The sequence below is a fragment of the Hydra vulgaris genome, chromosome 10 (assembly GCF_038396675.1).
Source record: "Hydra vulgaris chromosome 10, alternate assembly HydraT2T_AEP".
Classification (NCBI taxonomy): Eukaryota; Metazoa; Cnidaria; class Hydrozoa; order Anthoathecata; family Hydridae; genus Hydra; species Hydra vulgaris.
Genome location: NC_088929.1, coordinates 21,654,088 through 21,666,058, shown reverse-complemented (window position 1 = coordinate 21,666,058; position 11,971 = coordinate 21,654,088). Strand labels below are relative to the sequence as shown.

Sequence of the window (11,971 nt, the reverse complement as noted above, 5' to 3'; positions counted from 1 at the left end):
CAGAGTTTGATAACGTAATTTTAAAACTTCCGCAAAATTCGGTTTTAAAATGGCTTTGACATCAAAACAAAAGCTATATTTTAAATTTTTTGAAAAAAATTAAAATGTTGTATTAAGAAAATAAAAAATAAAGGCTAAATTACTAAACAAAAAGTTTTTTAAACGTGGCAATTTTTTACTATAAAAAAATAGTTCTCTTTACCCCAGTTTACCCAATAAATCCAAACTAATATTTTTTACAAAACAAAAATAAAACTATTTAATTCTAGCGTGGCTTGCGTTCAAACGCGCATTTTCTAACAGCTGTTTTGTCATAACTTCAAAGGGAATTTAATGGGAGGAAGGGAGGGGTGTCATTAATAAACTTAAGTTGGTTGGAAAAATTTTCCAAATATTAATAAATCACCCCCCCCCCCTTGTATTAGAGACTCAGGAGTAATATAGAATATCGAACTACTTATATCTCATAGATCTCAAACAGCTTAGAACTTCATCAAGCCTAAATCCAGCACTGGCGATTCAAGTATAATTAAGTTTAAAAATAAAACGTTTTCTTAAAGACGAAGTAATTGTGGTACTTAAACAATTGCATAAAATTAGAGATAATCTAAAATATACCTAATTTGTTTATTAAATTTAAAATTGTTACTATGTTACATTAATAAATATGCGCGTTTATATATATTATTGTTTAAACCTATAAAAGTAAAAAAACTAAAACCATTGAATGGTTTTGTACAGAAGCTCTTAAGGGTTTTGTGGTTGTTTAGCTACAGCCATTGTTAAATACGAAACTTATTGGTTTTTATTAGGAGTTATGCTCACGATCGATGCAGTTTACGTGTTTCTTTGCGTAGAAATGGAGTCGCAAGTAAGTAAGCTTACTGATCCCGTTCTGTTTATTTCTGTTCTACTTCTACTTTTTTCTCCTGTAGCACTCTTTATATATTTAGCAGCTCCGTATAGCACACCTGTTGAATGCTTTCTGCATTTGCATGTATCAAACTTAAGTAATACCGCAATTAAGACGATGACGAGCTCTGCTACCATGATTAAAACAAGCGTTGCAATAGAAACTCCTTTTTCTTTATGCGTTGATTTATAAAAAAATAATAAAATTTATTCAGAAAGATGCAACATCTTAGTGATAAAATAAAAGATTTAGGTTTAAAACCATTTTAAATTTCAAGAAGATACAAAAGTAAATTTCAAAAGCTTGCTTAAGTCAATTTTGAAATCTTACTAAAGCAAGTTTCAAAAGTTTACTTAAATAAGATGCAAAAGCTTCTCAAGGAAATTACAAAAACTTACGTAAATAAACAAAAGTGACTTTCAAAAATTTTCTTAAATAAATTACCTTTTAAAACTAATCAAAGATGATCGAATAAAAACAAAAAATTTAAATACATATATATATATATATATATATATATATATATATATATATATATATATATATATATATATATATATATATATATATATATATGTATGTATATATATATATATATATATATATACATATATATATATATATATATAAAATTTATATATATATAATAATAATAATAATAATGATAATAACAATAATGATAATAATAATAATTGAATATTTAATAACTTAATAACTTTATAGAATTTGTAAAGTAATTGCATAAAATCTAATATTCAAATTACCACTGAAAAATTAAACTTTTGTAATTCCTACTTTTTAAAGTATAACAGTTTTTCTTATAATCAAAACATTTGCAGTTTTGAGTAAAAAAAACTTTTCTCTCCTGAAATTTAATCTTCAATATTGCTGGATATGAATTGTATAATTATAATTAAAGTCTTGAAAAGTCAAATTTGTACAAATATAAGATATTAAAAAGTTGATTGCAACCAATATTTTTTTTATATTCATTTTTAGAATAATTATTAGTATTTTTTATCCATAAAATGATGGTGGAGTATTTGCAAAAAGCAAAAAACGATTAAAAAGTGATTCTTACTGCGCAAATGTTGTTGAACTTTAACTATCATTTAAGTACGTATATTATGCGTACTTGATAGCTAAAGTACTTTTGATTATATGTGATAGGAAGGGGTATGGGCAGTTTAAAAATTATTGACAGTTTTTTAAAAATTGGTTTGACGTCTTAAACATTTTTTTATTTAACATTTGCGCAGTAGAAGTTAAAATCGCTTTAGGGATAAAAATAAAAATTATTATTTTAAAAGTTAGTATAAAAAAAAAGTAGTTAGGTTTGTGATGAATATAATAATCATCACGTCATAATATTCATCAAACAAATATAGTTTAATATTAATACGCTCGTATGAAAGAAAAATTTCAAAAACTAATTCAAAATAAAATAAACCAACAATTCATCAAGGAAAACAATTATATGGCAATTGGCATTTAAAAAAGAATATATATTACATACAAAGGAGAGTTATAAACTATTTTGTTTAAAACAAAAAATTCTCATTAAATAATAACTGTAATAAGAAATTAATTTTTTTCACAAACATAAAAATATTTTTTTTTAATTTAAATTTTTATGTTCAATCTTCCCATGAGACACGAGTTAACACTAATGAAATTCAATTAAGGTGTAGCACTCATCTTTTAAAAAATATGCCGCGTTAGACCAACAACAATGATACAAAAATATATCTATTAAGTGATACATCATATTATAAATTGTCTTTCTTTCAAAATGTTTTAAAAGGTTATAAATATCAGAGAACAGTTTTAATGCAATTTGAAAAAATTAATTATTTTTTTTCTTTACTCTGTTTTTAAAAACTATTCCTTGTTATTTATATTGTATGCCTCTACTATGAAGAACACGCTATTTCCCCTCTACTATGAAGAACACACTATTTTTCCTTTACTATAAAAATCACACTATTTACCCTCTACTATTGAAAAAACGCTACTTCCTTTCTACAATGAAAAAGTATTTTCATTTTAATATAAAGAAAACACTATCTACTATGAGAATACTCTATTTTACCTTTTACTATTGAAACAGTAAAAAATGTCTTTGAGCTCAATAAAAACTAATTTATAAAAAAATAATTTTGTTGTTGACCACTTTAAAGTCAACACTCAAGTAACACACTCAACTACTTTTCTGCAGAAGTTAAAAAATTCCAAAAAATTCCGGTGTTCAGAATTGTTCAGCAGTCGGCACCAGAAATCAAATCTTTTCCATAAGCATTATTCAGCCTTTTACAGAAAATTCAGTAACTAGAGCTACATTTAGTCGCGTTGCATTTAAATGTTTGTTGTGGTCGAAAACTGAATTCAAGCAACCGTTACAGCATAAAATTAGTAAATATTTTTAAAAGCTATAAGAAAAATGTCACACTCAAAACGTAAATTTTCTTTATATCTTATACATTTAAATTGTATTACGAGAAAAGCATACAGATGATTTTTTTAAACAGTTTAAACAATTTTAAGTTTAGTTTTTTAAATCTATTTTTTATTTCGATACAGGGGTGTGGAATCGTAAAAAAAAAGTACTAACTCCGACACCGACTCCAATTGTTGAATTTTCAGAGTAGGGGAGAGCGGGGTAGGTTTTCACGCGGGTTGGTTGTCACATAGTTTATAACAGGAAATGTAAATAAGATATAGAAATTTCAAATCATACAATGGAAATGTTATATAAAAAAAACATTTTTACAGTAATTTTCATCTTTTTTTAGCGTGTAGAAGAAAAGTTATTCGTTTTTATAGGTTTTTGATATGAAAAAGTTAAATTTCGCCTACTCAGAAATTTTCTTTTACCAAACGAAAATTATTTTATTGTGTTTTGAATGTAGATTTATAAAGTACTTTATTCATTTGAGTAACTTAATCCATAAAAAATTATCATGAAATTCTCACGCTTTTAGGTTAATGTACAGGTGTCCAGCAACTTACTCAGAAGGGGTTGCTTGTCACAAAATATATGGGGATGGTTGTCACAATTGCCTCGACTCCATGCGCTCCAAATTAAACGCCGCTTGCAGATAATTTAGTGGCTTTATTTATTTGTCCGCATTATCTTAATGTTTAAGATATTATTTAAAAATCTAAAGTCAAAGTGTTATATTTGTTTAACTAAATATCTGTAATCTAAATTATTTTTATTTCAACGTGCATAACTTTAGATTGCGATCAAATGTTTAGTATAATTATAGAAAAAGGATTACAGAAGTTCAACTGTTTATTGTTTTGTTTACAAACTAAACAACTAGCTGTTGTTTAGTTTGTAAAACTGTCTGTTGTTTTGTTTGTGCATTGTTTATATTTAGTGGGTTTATATATATATATATATATATATATATATATATATATATATATATATATATATATATATATATATATATATATATATATATATATATATATTTTAATGTTTTGTTTACATTATTTGCAAATATTTTTCTTTGCTTAGTAATAAACATGGTACGAAATTTTAAAAGAAAAACTAATAGAGGTTATACTTCTGGAGATGTCATAATGTGTGCTGTTAAAGATGTAAAGATTAATAACATTTCTATTAGATCAGCAGCAAAAAACCATGGCATTAATTACAGAACATTAGCACGTTATTGTAAAAAAATTATTATTACTAACCCATCACATGGTTCTATAGCAGATCTAATTGACAAAAATGAAAACCCCACCTCCCTGAATGTTATAGGATACAAAAGTCGATTGATATTGCCAGAAAAAGTAGAAAAAGAACTGGTCACCTACCTGTTGCGAGCAGCAGATATATATTTTGGTTTAACTCCTACCGAAGTAAAAAAACTTGCTTTCCAGCTAGCAATTAAAAATAATATGAAGGTTCCCAATTCTTGGGTTGTAAAGGAACAAGCTGGTAAGGATTGGTTTACAGGATTTATAAAGCGCCATTCAAATATTTCCATTAGGCAACCTGAAGCTACTAGTTTAAGTCGAGCGACAAGTTTCAATAAGCAGAATGTTGCATCATTTTTTAGCAATTTGCAGTACTGTATGCAAAAATACTCGTTCTCACCAAATGACATTTGGAACATGGACGAAACTGCTGTAACTACTGTACAGCAACCTAAAAAGGTTATTGCGAAAAAAGGATTAAAACAAGTAGGAGCCATCACGTCAGCTGAAAGAGGAACTCTTGTAACATTAGCATGCACAATAAATGCTATTGGAAATAGCATTCCACCTTTTTTTATTTTTCCTCGTAAAAACTTTAAAGATCATTTCCTAATCAGTGCACCAACAGGAAGTGCAGGAGATGCAAATCCAAGTGGTTGGATGAATAAAGAAAACTTTGTAAAATATCTAAAACATTTTGTAGGCAATACAAAATGTACTAAAGAAAAGCCTTGTTTATTGTTGCTTGACAATCACGAAACCCATCTTAGTATTGAAGGATTAGATTTGGCAAAAAATAATGGAATAGTAATGCTTACCTTCCCACCACATTGCACACATAAGTTGCAGCCCTTGGATAAGGCAGTTTATGGTCCTCTCAAAAACTATATAAATACTGCTATGACATCATGGTTAGTAATGAATCCTGGAAAAACTGTTACAATATATGATATTCCAAAAATAGTAAACATTGCATTTCCAAAGGCTGTATCTCCCCACAATATTTTAATTGGTTTTGCTGCAACAGGTATTTACCCGTTAAATCCTGATATTTTTACTGATATTGATTACTGTCCTAACTATGTAACTGATCGCCCTGACCCACCTTGTTCACAGGCTAATTCAAATAAAAAAGACTGTGAATCTTATTCAATGCAACCAGAACCAGCAAATAAAAGATTTAAAGAATCTATTCAGATACCAGATAATCAGGTAGACATGACAATAGAAGATCCAGTTGTATCAAATAAAACATCTAATCAGAACCCAATCACTACATTAGGTTTTAACAATTCAATCATACCACCTGAGAGTATTAGGCCTCTGCCTAAAGCAGGCCCGAGGTTAGCATCAAAAAGAGGTAGGAAAAAGCGGTCAACTATGGTTCTTACTAACACGCCTGTCAAAGCATGGCTTGCTAATTATAAAAAGAAAAAAACTAATAAAAAATTTTTTATTAGGAATTGTAAATCATTTACGAATGGAAGTAAAAAAGAATTAATAAAAGCAAATCTTGCTACGAAAAAACCTTCTATAGTCTTAAATTCATCTGAAGATGAAGAGTATCTATGCATTTATTGTTTTGAATCATTTTCTAACAGCAGATCAAGAGAACAGTGGATTCAATGTCAGGTTTGCCAAAAATGGGCTCATGAAGAATGCACACCAAGCTTACAACAGTTTATTTGTGAATTGTGTTCTTTATCCAATAATTTTTAAAAAACCAAATTTAAAAACATTTATAGTGATAAACTAAATTTGTTAAATGTGTTATATTTAAAATATATATATTTCAGTTTATAGTATTTTATTTTTATTTTTCTTAGTAAAACATAAACGAAATTAATTTGTACTCGTTTTACATTAAATTCTTATCTAAACTTGTCAAAATCCAAATGTGACAATCAACCCCGCACCATGTGACAACCTACCCCGTGAGCGAGGCTAGTTGTCACACAGAAGTGGTCTTTGAAAAATGATTTTACAGCAATAAATATTTCCCTCAATGTCATAAAAATATTGTAATAGTTACTGGAAATAGTTAAACTAGCTTTGTGCAAAGTTTGGCATTGATTGGATGAAAATTAAAAGCTGAGCAGCCTAAAATGTAAAATGTGTGACAACCAACCCCGCTCTCCCCTACGACTTCGACTCCGACTCTGACTCCAAAGCAAAATTTTGAAAATTCTTTGAATTCTTTAAAAAGTATTACGCGATAATTTAAAATTTTTTTTCATTTTTACCAAAAATATGAAAATTTTTCATTTTTACCAAATGAAAAATTCAAAAGTTAAATATTTTGTACATGCTCAGGCGATACCGAAAAGTTTTACTATCGGAGTCGGGGTCAAGATTTTGTTTGGTGACTCCGACTCCAACTCCGTTAAAAATGTTGCGACTCCGACTCCACGACTCTAACTCCATAGGCCCATATTTTTAGTTTGTTATTTATTTAAGATTATAAATTCAATACGAATTAAATAAATTGAGTTTATGTACCTGAATTAGTCTTGCTGATCACGCTATTTGTTTTGCAATCTTCTTTGCAACTAGGAACGCAATCACAGGATGAATTGTCCCACCTATAATAAAGTATCAGTTGTTAATGCGTATTCTTTTAAATAGGAACTCGGTGTGGTTAAGGCAGTTTTAAAATGTTATAGCGTCTGTAAGATATTTTGCTGACTATGACATATTTCCGTTAAATGATCAGGTCTGTAAATTATGAAAAGACGAAAAAAAAAAAAAATGATAAATTTTGCAGTATGATAAAATATAAAAGCGAAAAAACCCAGACCAAAGATAATTTTATTTAAAAAAAAATCTTTTTAAAATCACAATCATTTGTCCAAATTTAAATGAGATTTTAAACAAATACGTTTTTTAGCTAAAATGAACATCATAGTTTAATAGGATGATCTGTTCTGATCGTTTATTGGCAATTTTTCTTAATTATAAGCTCTTTCTTGGTCCGAACTCCAGTATTTTTTGTGAAAGTTGATAGAAATATTGTATTTTGACAACTATGATAATATACGTCAGAACCGATTAGAACTAAAATCTATAGTAAACTAAGACACTTTTTCAAAAGATTTTAACTAAATTTATGTTAACGCCGATGAGCGAAAGTGATTAAAGATTCCAAAATAGTGTTCTTTAGATTCACTATTAGGGGTAGTAAAAAGGTTTTGAAAATTATATATAAAAAAATAAAAGTTTCTTTAAATATTAAAAAAACCTAAAGCAAAAAAAATTATACCATTTAAAGCTCTTGTCTGGGCGTAATACGCTGATAAAACCATACTAATTCCAAATAGAAGAATTCGAATTTGTAAAATGCCTTAACCACACCGAAAAGTTCCTTATAAAGATTTTATAAAAATTTTTTAACAAAACTTTTTTGTTATAGAGTTGAGTTTTAACAAAACTTTATTGGTAAGTTGGTTAAACTGTTTCACCGACTGGTATATATTGGTTGAGCAATTATTGATTTTTAAATAATAGCATCATTATGTAATTTACGGTTCGTAAAGTTTTTGAAAATAGTAATTATTGTAAAATGCTATTCAATCGGATGGGATGAGGACACTTTTTGGAAAAAATTGAAAGTTAATATATATTAATGTTTGTCAGTCAAGCTAGAATCACGGTTTGACTCGATTTTCCAGAACTCTTATCACTCGTCTATGATGATTAAGTTCAAAAAAGTTATGAAATTTTTTTGGTCAAAATTTGTTTTCTCAAAACTCCTTTTTTATTTAAAAATTGCTCTCAAAACTAGATTTATTGTGTTTTATTTACTTATTTAACATTTTATTGCATTTTACGTTTGAGCTTTTAGATTTTTTATTATTATTATTATTTTTACCAATTTTACCGGAAATTTTAGTTTTTTACCATTTTACCGGTAAATCTAAAGGTCAGTAAAAGCTTAACCCTAATTTGGAAGGCAATATTTAGACGAGGATGATTTAGTAAACTAAATTCAAATATTTAATAATTGTTTGTATAACTAAATTAATTTGACAAAAAGATGTAATTAGGTTTTTAAAAAAAGTTTAATTTAACTCTAGTATTAAAATCTTACATAAATTTTTCATCGCACTTAACGGTATGCAAACCTTCGCTTTCACAATCACCACAAACGCATTTCATTTCACATGAAGTATGATTTTCGTAAATTACTTCTCGTTCCTCTCCAAAATGATTATACTTAAACGTCAAATTGTTAAAGCTTAAATGCAAACAGCGTTTGGTTGGAGGAGATGGTGCTGAATGACCTGAGCATTCGTAAGTTATATAGAAAGCTGGTGAGCTTACTTCCACTCTTTTCATAATTTGTCTCGGTTTACAAGAAGTATCCAGAACGTCACAAAGAATAAACATCGTATAACTTGCTTGAAATATAAAAATTATTATTTTTAAATTTAAATAAAAACTTATGAACAACCGTAACTTCTAATTCATGTTTATTTGATTTTTGTAATATTATTCAAAGAAAAATTCATACGCCCTTGCAACAAATTGCATAACATTTGTATGTCAAGGTGTCCCAAATGAAAAAACCCTACTTCTTGATATAATCGATAGGCTTTTCTGAAAATTTCGTAATTGTAATTTTAGTTGTTGGTCGATATCTGGAAAAGAAAGTTGAAAAAGTTCAAATTTTAGCAGCTACTTCCTTTTTTTCTTACTAGCTTTTTTTGCTCTTTAATATCTTTAATATTATCTTTAATATTTAATATGAATTTGAAAAATTTAGTAACTTTTTGCAAATAGGTTTTAGTTTATGAGGATCAACACTAAAAATTCAAAATAATTTTTGTGTGTGTATGTAAGATTTTTTAGTATAAAAATTATTTCAAAATTTTAAATTTAAGATCTAATTATACTATAAACTGACTACTTATGACTACGAACAAACAGGAAGATGTACGAATTGACGGATAGAACTTCGATATTTATCGACTGGAAAAAAGCCATTAATAATCATCCGGTCAGATGGAAATAAACGTGATATCATATACACAGTGATAATCAACCGGTCAGATGAAAATAAACGTGATATCTTCTTATACTCAATATCAGTTTTTTAAATATTTATTTTATTACGTTAATTGTTTGTTAATATATTTTATTTTGTTTTAAATGTATATTTTATCCATATTAATACTGCTATTATTTAACCATTAAATATTATTATATATTATTATCATTTTCAACCTCTTACTAAACAAATAATCATTGTTTTTCTTTTTTAAGTATAACATTCGCAAAACGAAAACCAACTCTATGCACACGCTAATAGGACTCATAAAACACGTTACTATAAGCGTGGAGCTGGGGGAGGGGGACAAAAAAAAAAGAAAGCTGAAGTGGAGTAAAAGTTATATGTAATTTTTTTGAATGAAACACATATGTTTATTGAATGCATATGTAACTTAGATATAATAAGTTGTATATAAGTATGTGTGTGTATGTGTGTGTGTGTGTGTGTGTGTGTGTGTGTGGGTGGGTGGGTGGGTGGGTGGGTGTGTGTGTGTATGTGTGTGTATAAATAAAATATATTCAGATTTAAAATCAAAACAGTTCCAAATTTTATAAATTTAAGAAATATGGTGTTAAATATTTAAACTTCAGTGATAATTTTTTGAAATATATAAAAAATAGAACAAAACTACAAATTGTCGCTTAGCGCTTTTACATCTCAATTTATTTAATCGCCTAGCTAAGCTTTATGATAAATTTAATAGCCATTTAAAATTAAAATAAACACAATTTTTAATTTAGTAATAGTTTTCGAAATATAATCAATAACAGACTTTCATGAAAATTGGTGTGTTTAGTTATGATGTATATATATGGTGCATTTTTGCAAAAAAAAAAGAAAGAAAGAATTAAAAAATGAATATATAGGCATTTCTTTATCATCAGATTTTTACGGTAACATTTAAAAAAACGAAAATTAATGAGGATCAACAGTATAAAACTTTTTTGTTAAATTTGTTAAATCAATTGTTTTAATGATTAAATTTCAGAAGTAAAAAACAACAACTAAATTACAAAAAAGGAAGCAGTTTCAGAAGTTAGAGCTAGCATTTTTAAAACCACAACATTAAATATCACGGAAAGCAATTTCAAAAAAGTAATATTTGCGTTTATCGCTTAGGGCACCTTATGATATATATATATATATATATATATATATATATATATATATATATATATATATATATATATATATATATATATATATATATATATATATATATATATATATATATATATATATATGTATATATAATTATAAAATTAGCTTCATTACATAAATTTATAACTTTAACTTACCAAGTACGTAAAAGTGTAGTATAACCTTCATTTTTGTCAACTGTCACAAATTTTCATTCAGAATATTTTTAGTACAAAATTTGCTTAAAGGTTTTTACAACAAGATTTGATTTGTAATTGAAACAATGACAGCGAAAATAAGCACCGCGAGAAGATTTTAATCAGCTTATTTGTATCGCTACCGAGTAACACATTAACCGATGAATGCAAAAAAAATAGTAAAATCTAAAAAATGCGGAGCAACTTAATTGATGCTTTTACGGTTATGCAATGATGTCATTTTATTTCCGCTGACATTAATAACAACTTTCCTGACAAAAAAAGTTCAATATTTGTAAAAAAATACTCAAGTTAAACTCCATGTTTATAAGTTTAAGGAGTTTTTCAATAATTATAATAATTTAGATTTTTTGATTTAATATATATTATTCGTGACTTTTGGAACAGTTTAGCAAAAGGTGATATACCTCCTGTATACTTCATTAAACATACGTGATGGTCCTACATGAACTAGCACTTATGTTTAATGGAGTTTCAAAACGTACATAAAAAGTCAATGTATTACTATGGTATAATAATAATACAAATACTATTGTGCGTTTGAGAGTGCTCATTATAAAACAAACGTATTATTATATAATAGAGTAGTATATTTATTTATTTTTATAAAATAAATAAAAACACTTTATGTTTGAGTTTCATGCTTGACAGCAATCATTAGCCATCGCAGATAATATATCTTAAAATATCAATATATAAAACTATGTTTTGAAATCACTGGTTCCGACGTTGCAAAATAAAACAAAAAGATGTTAATGTTTTTTGTCTCCGGTGTCAAATATAGAAGGCAAGAATTTCTTTGAATGCACTTTGACATTATTTCGCATCTTTTATTAAGAAAGTTTACTCCCCTGTACAATTAAAACTTCTTGAAGGGCTACATCATGTTAGTATTTTCGTTAGTTTGTAATCAAAGGTTTTAAGTTTTTAGATTTT

The 11,971-nt window shown here is 27.1% G+C and overlaps 1 protein-coding gene across 2 annotated transcripts; it reads right to left on the bottom strand.

The window, feature by feature from the left end:
- Nucleotides 1-608: 608 nt before the first annotated feature.
- LOC100201401 (uncharacterized) lies at nucleotides 609-11,183 on the bottom strand. 2 transcript variants are annotated; one of them, XM_065807491.1, is made up of 5 exons: nucleotides 10,976-11,170; nucleotides 9,199-9,264; nucleotides 8,715-9,024; nucleotides 7,127-7,209; nucleotides 609-1,085 (listed from the first exon to the last, which is right to left on the bottom strand). In XM_065807491.1, the coding sequence occupies exons 1-5, from the start codon at nucleotides 11,004-11,006 to the stop codon at nucleotides 838-840; spliced, it is 738 nt and encodes a 245-aa protein (XP_065663563.1). In that variant the 5' UTR covers nucleotides 11,007-11,170; the 3' UTR covers nucleotides 609-837. The 2 variants fall into 2 exon arrangements, with proteins under 2 accessions (XP_065663563.1, XP_065663564.1); XM_065807492.1 differs by lacking the exon at nucleotides 9,199-9,264 and having other exon boundaries at nucleotides 10,976-11,183.
- Nucleotides 11,184-11,971: the final 788 nt, after the last annotated feature.

What these genes read in the sequence shown, in the direction of transcription:
- LOC100201401 (XM_065807491.1), bottom strand. Translation starts at nt 11,006, where the DNA reads ATGAAGGTTATACTACACTTTTACGTACTTG. An exon ending in CCTATCGATTATATCAAGAA is followed by an intron (nt 9,025 to 9,198) that starts GTAGGGTTTTTT and finishes TTATATTTCAAG; the next exon opens with CAAGTTATACGATGTTTATT. An exon ending in AAGTGCGATGAAAAATTTAT is followed by an intron (nt 7,210 to 8,714) that starts GTAAGATTTTAA and finishes ACTTTATTATAG; the next exon opens with GTGGGACAATTCATCCTGTG.